A 12,568-nucleotide genomic window follows, 5' to 3' on the forward strand; every position below is an offset into this window, starting at 1 on the left:
TCGTTTGCTGCACCATTAGTGTAAGGATTTTACTGGTAAACCACTTGATAGCAGTATGGAATTAATCCCAAGTCTTTTTACTGTAACTGTTCTTTTCTACTAGTCAATAAACAATTCAGGGAAATTTGGAATTAGCCATGAAGAGCATAAAAGGAAGGTGTGTCGTCCCCCCCCCCCCAAATTTAAGCTGGGCTCTAGAGGTAGAAAACATCCTGTTTTTTGATGCAGTTTAAGATAAGGCTTTCTAAATGAATTACTGGCACTAATAACATTTCCCACCCACAGCATATGAAGTACACTTATGATTTTAAGATACCGGTTCAGCTCAGGCCTGTTCGGAAAGTATACTGGTACTACCAGGAGTTCATAAAGACCCTGCTACTCTTTTTTTCAAACATCTACATCAACTTCGCAGAAGTACCATGGAAGCTTAACACTGAGCAAATTTTAGTTTTCTATGTAGATGTGACTTCTCCAGGCTAAATCGATGTTTGCAAAGCTAAGGTCAGTTCTGGTGTTATTTAAGAGTGACTCAGTCTTCTAAAGGGAGCTGCAAATGTTAAAAAAAGACCTCCTAAAAGATCACAAAAGAACCTCACGCCAGTACCTTATATCTCGCAATACTCCTTTTGCAAATACATGCAACTGTATCATTAACATCAGGCTTTATGCAAGTTGCACCTTAACTACAGTTTCAGCATAGAGAGTGGCAACAGATCACTTACAGCTTTTGCTTCCAGCCCAGCTGTGAGGAAGCACAGCAGTGCTGATGCTGCACTCTCCTTTTTATTCTTCTTTGGTCTACAGCTCTTTGGATACTACAGCTGCTTTTGAAACACTTTTCCAAGCTGTGCCAATATACCCAGAGGACCAGCTCAGAGCAGGTCACTTCAGAATTGCTGGAGAAAACATGATTTGTAAAGGAAATACATTTAATTATCAATGACTTGAGTCTGATGCTTGTTTACAAATAGAACACTGAAAAATTATTTTTTTAATAGATCTGTTAAGCTCCTAAAGGACATCAAACTTGCAGAGAATGAAAGAAAAGTATTAGTTAAAGCCATATCAACTACCTAACCTAAGCACCTCTGCACTGGCTAATCCCTGTTTGACATAGTCAGGACTGCAGTGAAATCTGGTGTGCCTGTGGAGATGTGGCACAAGTTTATGTACTAAGAATTGGACTGATATAAACAGGACAACATAATGCTTCACTAGAGTAGGAGCAGTAAGCGCTCTGCTTCTGTTCATAGGGTACAGGATTTCTAAACTGATTCCTATCTATTGCTGGCAACTACATCATATTTCTCAGAGTTAACAAATTCCATATAAAAGCAACCTTTTGCTCTGATTTTTCTGATTAGCAGGGTGTTCCAACTTCTCATTTTTCCAGTAGTAGGAACTTTCTGCTCTCCAACACACATTTATTTCGTGCCAGTTCTTATGTCAAAATAAAAGTGGTTACGCTAGAAAAAAGTAGTTTTTAAAGTGTTCTAGATGTAAAAGTGAAAACTTCATTTTCAAAATACATTTTTTCAGTGACAATTACAGTACTCTCCCTGGCACAAAAAAACCTCAACCAACCAAACAAAAAAACCAAAAAAGGCTAGAAAGACAAGTCTTCAAGATTAGGAAAGGTCAAACTTAAAGTTGTCAGTATTAATTGTCAACATTAATTTTGCTCTTTCTGAACACTTCAAAGGACTTTTGTCTCACAACAAAATACACAAGACTGTGCCAGCAGACCTGGATAAAACATATGCAGATGGCTTGAAATTGTTTAAGCAACTGTAAATCAATCTCCCATGCTTGACTGTATATTAATAAATCAAAAAAATCAATCTGTATTAATAAAAATCAGTTTTAATAACTGATTTCTGAGGCCTTCACGAGAAAGTCTAAAAACTTGCCACATGACTGACTTGTCTTACTAATCTGGTTGTATTAAAAAAACAATGCTTTAGTTGAAACAACCTAAAATGCTTTAGTTGAAAGTCTGAAACACTTAAACCCCCCCCAAAACCTTTTAACATTATTTTTTCTGGCTTTCTCTTACTGTTTCTTCTTACTAAACATCCCCTCAAAAACTGGAAGGTTTATTTCTAACAGCTTATGTTGGTTTTGGTGGGTTTATTTTTTTTAATATCCGACTAGAAATTTTTCCTTTGCTTATCACACTGACTGCAACCCAGCACATCAAGGTGTTTGTTTCATAGTACTTTTGAAAAAGAAGGCAACTTTCAGACAGGTATAAAAGGAATATTATCTTTCTCAAGCCTCAAGGCACACCAGTGACTCCACATGCTACATTTGTGTAGCAGGCCTGTAAGAAATTACTTTGTCCATATTGACAAGATTAGCAAGACCTCAATATCTCAATTTCAAGCCACAGCCTCAGGGCTCCCTCCTCTCGGATACCAGCTTAATCACAACAGCTGGCATCTTACCCTCAACTGCAGATGAATTGTTAGAACTGAGGACAGATACTTCAAACATCCACTGCACCTCTTATTGTGGAAAGTCACATGCCCAGCACATCATCTCATGTTTTCCATTGAACCATAGCTTTTCATCTTTCCTCATGGCTCTGGAACTTGGAAAAGCTCCTTCATGAGGCAGCTGCTCCTTTTCTGCCTCTCATCACTGCCATCCCAGCTGCTCCTAGGTACAGCCTTCCAGCATGGAGAGCTGGTGCTCCATGTTCTCCCAGCACTATATCTGAAAAAAGTCCCTTTCAGCATCTCTTTGCCATCCTATTGCAGAACAGTGATTTCCACTCAGGAAAGGAGTAAATTATATGCAGTAAACCAGTTCTCTTTACCAAAGGGTGTGGAAGTGGTCTCATGACAACTATTCTGGTAAGATAAACAAATGCAATTAATTAATTTATCTCACACCAGAACTGAAATACCTGTACCAGTATATACAGGTCACCTACACCTGGTGAAGTCACCAGACTGAACACTGCAGGTCAACAAAAAGGCAGTTCTCTTCTGCAAAACCTACTAGAGCTTTCAGAAACCACTAAAGATGACACTCATGAGCATTCAACAACCAACTATTAGGCATCCTACATGTAGTACTTGCTACCAAGACTCTCCTTCTCGAGGCCAGAAGACAACTATAAGCTTGATTCCTGAGTCATTCCTTCAACTACCAAAGCAATTACAAGAGAAGTTAAATTAGCTTTTTTCTTTCACATGAATATACATTCTTTGAGGATACCACATCTTTATACACACATGCACGCACAAACACACATATATCTTTACAGACATCTTGTGTTTCATTTCTTTGTTCTGAAGTCCTTCCAGTAAAAATCAGCTAAAAACATTTGTTCTAAGTAAAAGTCTTAAGGGTTTGTATTAAGGCTGCATGGGAAATAATCTCCCTTTCGTCAAAAGTAGATTAGCTTGGCTAACAGTAGGTCCGAAATCTTCTTGAATCATGGAACCCTACTCAAGGGCTTTCTTCTGAAACATGAAGAATACAGCTGGAGTGTGCTAGCTAAGCACAGTCCCAGCTTTCAATCACTGTGCTGTCCCTTTCAGATCAAAAATCTGAAAGTTCTCTCCCGTATCCCAGGAGACATCATATCTAAGTCATTCGCTGTTTACCTATCTCAGCCAAAATATATTTTCTTATACAATGTGGAACTGCACTTAACAAAGACACCGACAGAGAGCAAGCAACTTTAGCCTAGTATTAACAATGAAACAGAAAATAGTCTTAAGCTTTTTATCTTCTTCTCTCCCATATGACTCCTTAAACTCCTAGACTTTTTTCACTATTATAGGCTTGGCTTTGAATAGAAATTCCACTTTGGATCAGAGAAAAAATTTCCAATCAAGTCTGGTATGTACATTCCTAAAATGGGGGATTGGTTTCAACTAATTTAACATTCTGTAATGGAACAGCTATTTTGTCAGAGGATTCATGATGAGCTCTAATCTGACTTCTAAGTCATTATCAGAGCAACATGACAGTAATTACATTAGCTATGAACACAGCATTTCCCAAAAAGAGGGCAATAAATTAGAGATCGATATAGCAAAATCTGACAAGAGCTGGCAGAGCCTGAAAGCTGCTGCTTCATGTTGCATGTCCCAGAAGACACTGACTTGGAAGCAAGAACTGCTCTGGTATCAGTCCCCTCTCTGTTTCTTGTACAGCCCTCAAGTAGGACAAGAGGAAGAACTCTTTTTAGACAACAGAATAAACAAACATGATTTCAGAGACCTTTTCGTCACACTCTATTTTAGGCTGAGACACCTTAGGAGACTTTTTTCACAGAAAAGCTATATGGAATTTATAAACCAGTCAAGTTCAGAAGTTCACAGAGAATATGCGCTACAATTTGGTTCTTAGACTGGAGACATTTATTTCCTTTATATTATGTACCATGCAAGCATTCACCCTCAAATTGGTGTCAATGCCCTGTGCTTGAGTCAAGCGTAAAAAAAGTAGCAGGACTAAACATTACACTTATTACGCAAGTCTTTGGGCAACTGTAGCACAAGAAGCTCCACAGCCTATGTTTACTCTTTGCACTTCTGAAAAAGACCGGGCTCAGTCCAAGTCAGACTCTGAATTAAGAATTCAAACAATGGTTACATATTTTCTTAACTCTAAATTGGCAAAATAATGAGTTTGAAAATACGAGTTTTCTGCATGAAACCTGAATACAAGAGTCTCTGAAAGCAAGTTGTGGCCATTATATGAGCAACACTACAAAATAATCTAGTACAATGCCATGTCTCTCTTCTGTTCCCACCATCTACTAAATCAAAATGGAGAAATCCTAAGTTCTAACTGCATCAAAACTTTAATCATTCACTTGTTCAGTATGTAATAACATATTGAACAACAACCGAGAATCCCAGATCTGTATCATGCCCCACATTAACACAGCTTGAAGAAACGTTTCATAGTCATCAATCTGAACCATCTCAATTGCACCTACCTCTACATTTTAAGAACTTCATTCTAAGATAAACATTTTAACTTACCTTTAAATAAAAAAGGGAAAAAAGGACATAGATAAGTAGTTTTCTTAAGTCCCTCTGTTTCTTTGCTATTACATGTCTTGCAGGAATTCCAATTTTGGGTTACAAACAAGGATTCTGAATTGCAGTTTTGCATTTTAAAAATTGCATTCTTAGATTTTTTTGTAAAAGCAATGGACCACACACAGCACAAATGTGGCTTCAAGTAAAACAATAGTGTAAACTTTCCAAGAACGCTGCTTCCTGCAAAGCTAGACATCTATTCCTTTGTGAAACAGGCTTTTCTTCTTTACAAAGTTAGAGATATGAAAATCTGAGAAAAAAATTACTGGACTGGGTGACTAGAAAAGATCACATGCATGAGTGCACCATTTATTCCCACTTTGTCTCTATGAAACTGGGCACGTTTGCTGGATGGATAAGGCAGCCTCAGAAAGGAATTAGAGAAGCTTAAGCTACAAATCAAACAAGAATGTTGCTATAACACACCCTCACAGAAAATGGAAAACCAAGGTCAGCAGCCCAGAAGTTAAACTGAGAAATTTAAAAAGGGCAAGTAAGACGGGTTTAATGTTCAGGGCTACTTAACCTTTGAGAAAGAAGTAGTAAAGGAAAATTATTTAAGACATTCACATGATTTTAAAAATATCATGCTAGTTATCTATCAAATTAAGCTGAAGAGCTATGGGCTTTTGTTACACTGGTGGCCAGGTAGTGGCCAAAAAATCATTTATTACCAGTAAGAGGGTAAAGACAGGAGGAGGGAGATGAGGAATTCCCTAGGTTAGATACTGTAAAATGCTTCACAGTTTTACTGAAAGGTTTTTTAGTTTTGCTTTGTAACTAGAAGGATTATTTTGGTCTGTTGCTGAAGTTGACCTCATGTTTTGCAACAAAGTTGGTAAACAACCACCAAAAATACTATGTAGTAATTGAACTTAAATCAAAAAGATGACAAAACTAACTAATTGGGGCCTTCTCCAAGTATGAGTTTGCAAGAGGAGTTTTATGACCTAAATCAATTAATTTATTTGAATCTTTGAAGAGCACAGCAGGGTTGAGGATCAGGCTGATTTCAGTTTTCTTCCTCCAGGATGTATTCATTTACTTTGAAAAATGAAAAATGGAAAGGTAAACCATGCTACTAATTCACAAAATTTGTCAGAACATAATCAGAAAATATGTTGAGATACTGTTCAAAATTACTAAATACTTCATGGCGCAAGTGAACAATTTTCATGCTGTGGACAGCTTTTAGCTCATGCATGTTTACTTCCAAAGACACACAAAAAAAATTTCCCATGGCTTCAGCACTTCCTCATTTGATCTGCAGATAACATCCATCTTCTGTGTAGGTGTTATCTACACACAGATATTAAGGGCTGTCTTAAGCAAGCATTTTTGTCAATACGGACTTCTCTTAACTATTCAAAATTCCTTTAAATGTAAAAGATACCAGCAACCCTGAAACTTTGCCAGGTCAAGCATCTGCAACTACTGAACACAGACTACTTTCAATACCAAGCCCCTAAGCTGTTTCCTGAAACAGGAAGCATTTGTCTACCTAGTGACTTTATATTTATTTTATTACAAAAATGCTTACCAAAAAAGAAAATCCCACCCTTCCATACTATGGGCAACTAAATGTTTTTTTTTTTTTCTTTCACTGGCTTAATGCCATGGCAGCAATAGCTAAAAAAAAATAAAAAAAAAATAAATTAATAAATTGTAAACTCAGTGCAGGATTTTAATTCTTAGTGTAAATAATTCAGAGAATCACTGTGAACATACTTTTTTCCAGATGTTTGCTATTACACCTAGAAAAAAAAATCAAACCCAAAAAGCAGCAAAACGGCTGCTTTTTTCCTTGGAGACACTACCACAAGCACAAAACAAGACTTGCAGAATTTTCATTGTAACCTTATTATAGTGCACTGCAAAAAATCTTCAGAATTTTTTGTTTAAATTGTAATTACCATCTCATAAAATAGCAAAACATTCTACAGCCAAGGAACAGTTCAATTTGTCTCTCAGTTTACTGAGAATTAAAACCAAGAATCCCCTGGGGTACTACAATTTTGAATGTAAGTATAATTTGTGTGCAATTGCAACAAATGCACATTACTTAAAAGAAGGGAAACACTAGCATACCGGTCTATTTTAAAGAAATTAAACCCATAGTTTAGGCATTATGAGTCTGATTGAAGCCATAATTTGCTTACCTAAGTAGCATTTGAAGGTCATATTATTTTACCTGCTTCATATGTTCTTTATATTTAACTCTGTACATAGCAGGAATCAGGAATTTCTAGCTGGCAAATCTACCTAGGCATATTAAAAAAAAAAAAAAAAAAAGAAATTTAACCAGTCCTAACTGCTGAAGGAAGCCTGCCTGAGCACCTTATGACTTCTGGCATTCAAAACCATTCCAGACAAAAAACATAAAGCTAAATAATATATCTGCACAAGCTGACTCTAAACAACCATCTTACTGGGCTTGTCTTCAGTGAGAGAAGAATCAAAGTGGTAAAAGTCCAGCTCTAATTTAAGTTCTGCTCACGCATTCCTTACAGACTCTTTGTATGATGGGGAAGATAGCTTTTAACTCAAAAGTACTTCTCTATAAAGGAGTGTAGGCAGATGTTTCAGCTAGCAAAAGATAGTATCAAATTCACAGGGCTGGCACCCATCAGCATACGGGAGTACCATTAGAAATGCTTTTCCTAAAATTATTCCACCCAAAGTCTTAGTGCTTTTCATCTTCCATTGTTTTGTCCATTTCCATATTCTGCAAGTATTCCATGGCTTGCTTAAATGAAATTTAATTTTGGCAAGTCTTTCCTGCTCCCCCTCTCCCATCACATTTAAAAAAGGAATACCTAGCTACATATACAACCTACACCATAAAGCATTGGTTTAAACTGAACATATTTCAGAATCTGAAAGTAGATTATGCTTCCTCAGTCTAAAATTTATAGTCCAGTAAAGAAACAAAACTCACAGTAGCTCAGTACTTTGAGCATATCAAATAACTAGAAAAGTAATTTTGATTTTTCCAGTTCTCATTACCTTAAGCTAAAGTTAAATGTATAAATCTTTACCTCTGTATCACAGCTTACGTATGTTTTTAAAGAGGTTCACAAATAGAAAAATATCAGATTATGAACTATTTCCTATCAGAAGATTCCCCATGTAAACTAGGGCCCTGATTTTGTAAGCCTTTTCATATACCTTGTCAGAACTAGGTGCTAAAATGCAAATTTGAGAATACAGTCAATTACAAGATACACCATACCTTGCTAGCCTCCAAGACAATCTCCAAAGGTAACAGCATTCAGAAAGACAATCAAAATCAGTGCACTGAGATTCACAGTTTGTCTTGCATCTACTATGATATTACGAAGGAAGTGGTTAATTTAAAGGGTCTGGTTTGTGAAAGATTGTTTCAAGTGTTTTACAGGAGTATTTAAGTGGTTAGACGCATAACACCACAAAACCCCCTACAGATTTTGTTGATCCCATTCCTTTGCCACATCTTAGGAAGAATGCTGAATTCCCAAGAAGATCAAGCACAGCTCTCCTGGGTCTTGCATGAAGTTTATATTTGTTCTGCAATACTCTTTTCAAGCACTTGAATAGAAATAGACGGTCTGACATATTTTCTTCCTCTTAGTTTATTATCTTTTCATACACATTCCAAAACACTAAGCTGCCAATCTGCCTCAACATACAGAATGAGCAACTTTGGGGAGTCAAATCAGTTTCTTGTACTGCTGGAGGTCCAAGGTGTAGCTTGCAAAAACAGCCAGCTCTAATGCACAGTATGCCAATAATCATTACCACAGAACCAATAATCATTATGCATTAGTGTGCTGAGCAGAGCTATGTACTGTACAAAATACCATCAAAAACTTAAAATTACATGTCATTACACATCTGCACACCATATTTAGGAAGGGAGAGCCTTTAATGCCATTTCAACATGACTTGGAAATGAAGTCACTGTTATCAATCCTCTTCAGAGCTAGATTCATCTTCCTGGTCAGAGAGCTCAGCAACAGGAAAGCGCAGAATGGCTGCCACCCCTGTCAGCTGGCCAAGCTGCTCTCCAGACACATGAAGGCTGGAGAAAATGCGTACTGTGCCCATGTTTTCCCGTACGCTGTCTACCAACTTAACATATCGAGCACGTGTAGCCACATCCTGGTGCCGAAAAAGCTCATCACTGATCAGCAAGGTATCGATGGCCATAGCTTCATTGGCCTTCTCCACTTGTTTTACACCATAAAAAGCCCGGTCAGGCTCATGCTGCAGCATTTTATAGAAGTCATCTAAGGCTTTGACCTCACCAGCTGCCTTAGTGTCAGAGAGACGGCTAGTTACAGCTGGGTCGCAGAGGGCTTCCTTCAGTGCGTATTTGTGTCCTGAAGAAGAATGGACCTAAGGTAAAAAAAAGTCAAAGGTTTGGTTGTTTGGTTTTATTTGGTTTGGGTTTTTTTTTAATATAAAGGACATTTTTATTAGCCAATCATAAACAACTTCCACTATATCTCTTTCTTGAAACCTACCTGATTCTTTTCTTAAAGGATCTTTCCTGCAACCCAAAACATGTGTCTAATCCCTTAAAATATATTTTAAGAAGTGCAGGGAAGCTGCTCCTCTTATTCAAAGCCTGGGTTAAATATGCAAGCTATTGCAGACAGTCCCCAAGCTACTTGAAACTACTATGAATTAAGGTTTACGGACCTTCTTTTTAAAACATTCAAGAAGCAGAAGACCTCTAAACACTACTGACATAAGTACAGAAGCATCAAGTTTTGAAAAACTGCATAGCTACTATGCTTGCTAAGCTGTGAAGTACATTAAAACTTTTCACACTTACTATTATCACTTTGCTATAAATGCAAAAGGAGGCTTCTTGGTGCAATGTGTCTTCTACATAACTGTGACCATTGCACACTGGGACACAGCTCACTCTACTCTCCCCTGCCAGCCTTTCGCAAGTGTAAATTACAAGCCAACTCAAAAAACTATTCTAGTATCCTTATGAAAAGGAAAACTTATTTTAGGCTCCAAGTTTGCCTATTCCAATGACAGGCAAAAAACCCCACTCAACCAATGATATGACTAAGGAAGAGGAAGAAATGCTATGGTCTGCAGAATATTTAACCATGCAGTACAAAAATAACAACAGAACTACTAAACTATACCACAACTGTGTAAGTGGTAAAAAAAAGGTTTTTTAAAGAAAAAGGTTTTTAAAAAAGCTGTCATTTTGCTTTGTCAAAAAGCAAAAAATATGTATGATATACAGTATGTCAGTTCAACACTACAGTTAAATTGTTTCCCAACTTTTATTTCACTCTTAGTTGAAAATGAAATATGTCTTTATACAGTGCATGAAATATTTAATACTTTCTCTACTTCATATTAAGATATCCTAAGGTATCCTAGAACCATCCCTGTATCTTGCATAACTACCTTACAGTTTGGGAGGCATGAGAATAATTTCAATAATTTTCTTATGATGCTCAGACATGAATTTATTTTCTCAAGTTTATTATTTCCCATCACCCTTGTAATGATCTTCTATTATCAAAGGCAGCTCTTAAGCCTTTCTACCCACTCTGAAGACTGTTTAGCTCCTTACCTGTAAGAACTTGGATCTGTTCTCCAGCAGAAGCTTGTTGTCAGTCTTGACTGCCTGCTGAAACATGTAGTCACAAAACTGCTCCCGCACGAAGCCTGGGCTAGCCACCAGTACACACTTCACCACCTCAAAGTTGATATGCCGCTGGATGGCTTGCATCACCTGCTCGTAAAACCTCTCCAGGGCTCGGTCGTGCTGACTGCAGTTCCCTTTCCGCTTGCGAGGGATGTTCACCTCCACCTTGGCACGGGTAAGCGTCATGCTTGGAGTGACCAGGCAGACGTTAGCCAACCCCTCCTGCATGACCACAGCTGCCACATCAGCGCTCCACGCTGGATCGCAGGCCTGCTCGATGCGCTCCAGCACCACACTGTCCCACTGCTTCTTTGCCAAAGTGAACTGCCGGTTGGGCTCCAGCTCGATGGTGTGGTAGGCCCCCATCTTGACATACTCATTCTCTTGGATGTTAGTGCCCTTGACCCGCAGCTGGCAAGCCTGCGAGTCAAAGTCGATGGCCTCCACACAGAGGGTAAGGGTGGTGCGGATGCGGTTGCTGCCCACGCTGCCCGTGGATGACTCGGTCTGCACTTTCCGAATGGTGGAGGCCCGCAGGCTGTCACCCACCTGCAGCAGATTGTAGGTGTGCCACATGTCCTCGGGCTCCTCGGGGATCAGCGTCACCTGCCCCGCATTGTCCTTTTCCAGGTCCTTCCTCACCAGCTTCATCCTGGCGGTCCCTTGCGCCGACAGGTCCCCACAACTTTCCCTCAGCGGCAGCGGCCAGCGGTCCTGTCCCGGGAGGCCTGACGGCGGGACCCGGCGGAATCCGCACACTCCCGCTAGCTAGCTGGCTGGCTGGCTGGCTGGCTGGCTGGCTGGCTGGCTGGCTGGCTGCCTCCCTCAACCCGTGAGGTACACCGGCCTGCCACACACCCGCGGCAAAGCCTAGGCCGAGCCTGAAGTGCGGCGGCCCCTCGGAACACGAACAGCCGGCCTCCCGGCGAGCGTGCGCAGCACTCCGCCGTCCCACGGCGCATGCGCACAGTCAGTCCTCATCAGCTCCGGCTGGCCGCGTACGGGCCCAGCCGCTTACTATTTGCGCTGGCACGCATGCGCACGGGTGTTTCCCGCGTGCCTGTGAGTAGGAGTGGTGTCTGAGGCGCGTGTGGGGTGCTGAAGTGGGGGATGCCGCAAGTCGGGGGTCTCGCAGGCTCGGAGAGCTCCGCGAGAAACTTTGTGCGGCCGGGACTAGAAGCCGTCCGGATGCTCCCGTGTGTTGTGGGCGGGCTGTGCCTTGGTGTGGCCTCTCTTGAAGGCGGCGGGGGTAGGGGGTGTGTCGGAGCCTGCAGTGGTCCGTCCGCGATTCAGACTTACAGAGGTTCCTTACACGTCCCCTTACGTTGGAGAAGAGAGGAACATCCCCAAAACTAAGTAGTTGTGGAAGGTGATGGCTACAGACCGGGAACGACGGGACGGGTAAAAGGGCGCGGCAGTGCAGCCGCGGTGCCTCAGAGCCCGGCAGGGCCGGGTGGTACCGGACAGCGGCTGGTGCGTTCCAGCGAGGAGAGCAAAGCCACCGCCTGAGCTATTACTTTGACATTACTTTTGAACTGAACTTCGGCTTAAAGGTTTCCGGTTAAACTTCTGAGTTACACTTTGGCCTGTACTGAAACTTCACCTGCTTCCTGTGTCTACTGGTTACTTAGAATAAGACAGTTTGAGAAGCTTCAGGAGTAGATAGGCACATTTCAAACAAAGTTTGGTGATGACAGATGTAAGTAGCATGCCTTGAAAAACCACACAGATTAGTTCAGTGGTACTTGCATGAAAAAGAGACGTGACCAGTAACTACGCAGCTCAATTTACAGCCTGGACAAATTTAACAACCTAGGAATAATAATAAATGTAA

At 40.3% G+C, this 12,568-nt stretch overlaps 1 protein-coding gene across 1 annotated transcript in view; it reads right to left on the bottom strand.

Annotated features, from left to right (window-relative positions):
• ITGA1 (integrin subunit alpha 1) overlaps positions 1 to 11,457 on the bottom strand; it is a 65,701-nt gene extending 54,244 nt beyond the window's left edge. The window contains exons 1-2 of the mRNA XM_057403070.1: positions 10,660 to 11,457; positions 9,359 to 9,449 (exon numbers count right to left, since the gene is read on the bottom strand). Of these exons, the coding sequence (XP_057259053.1) occupies positions 9,359 to 9,449; positions 10,660 to 11,385 (817 nt within the window). The 5' untranslated portion in view covers positions 11,386 to 11,457. The remainder of the gene's footprint in view (positions 1 to 9,358; positions 9,450 to 10,659) is intronic.
• Positions 11,458 to 12,568: the final 1,111 nt, after the last annotated feature.

The sequence above is a fragment of the Pezoporus wallicus genome, unplaced genomic scaffold (genome assembly GCF_028554395.1).
Source record: "Pezoporus wallicus isolate ANWC-B61680 ecotype Strahan unplaced genomic scaffold, APGP_CSIRO_Pwel_v1 contig_2997, whole genome shotgun sequence".
In the NCBI taxonomy this organism is placed as follows: domain Eukaryota; kingdom Metazoa; phylum Chordata; class Aves; order Psittaciformes; family Psittacidae; genus Pezoporus; species Pezoporus wallicus.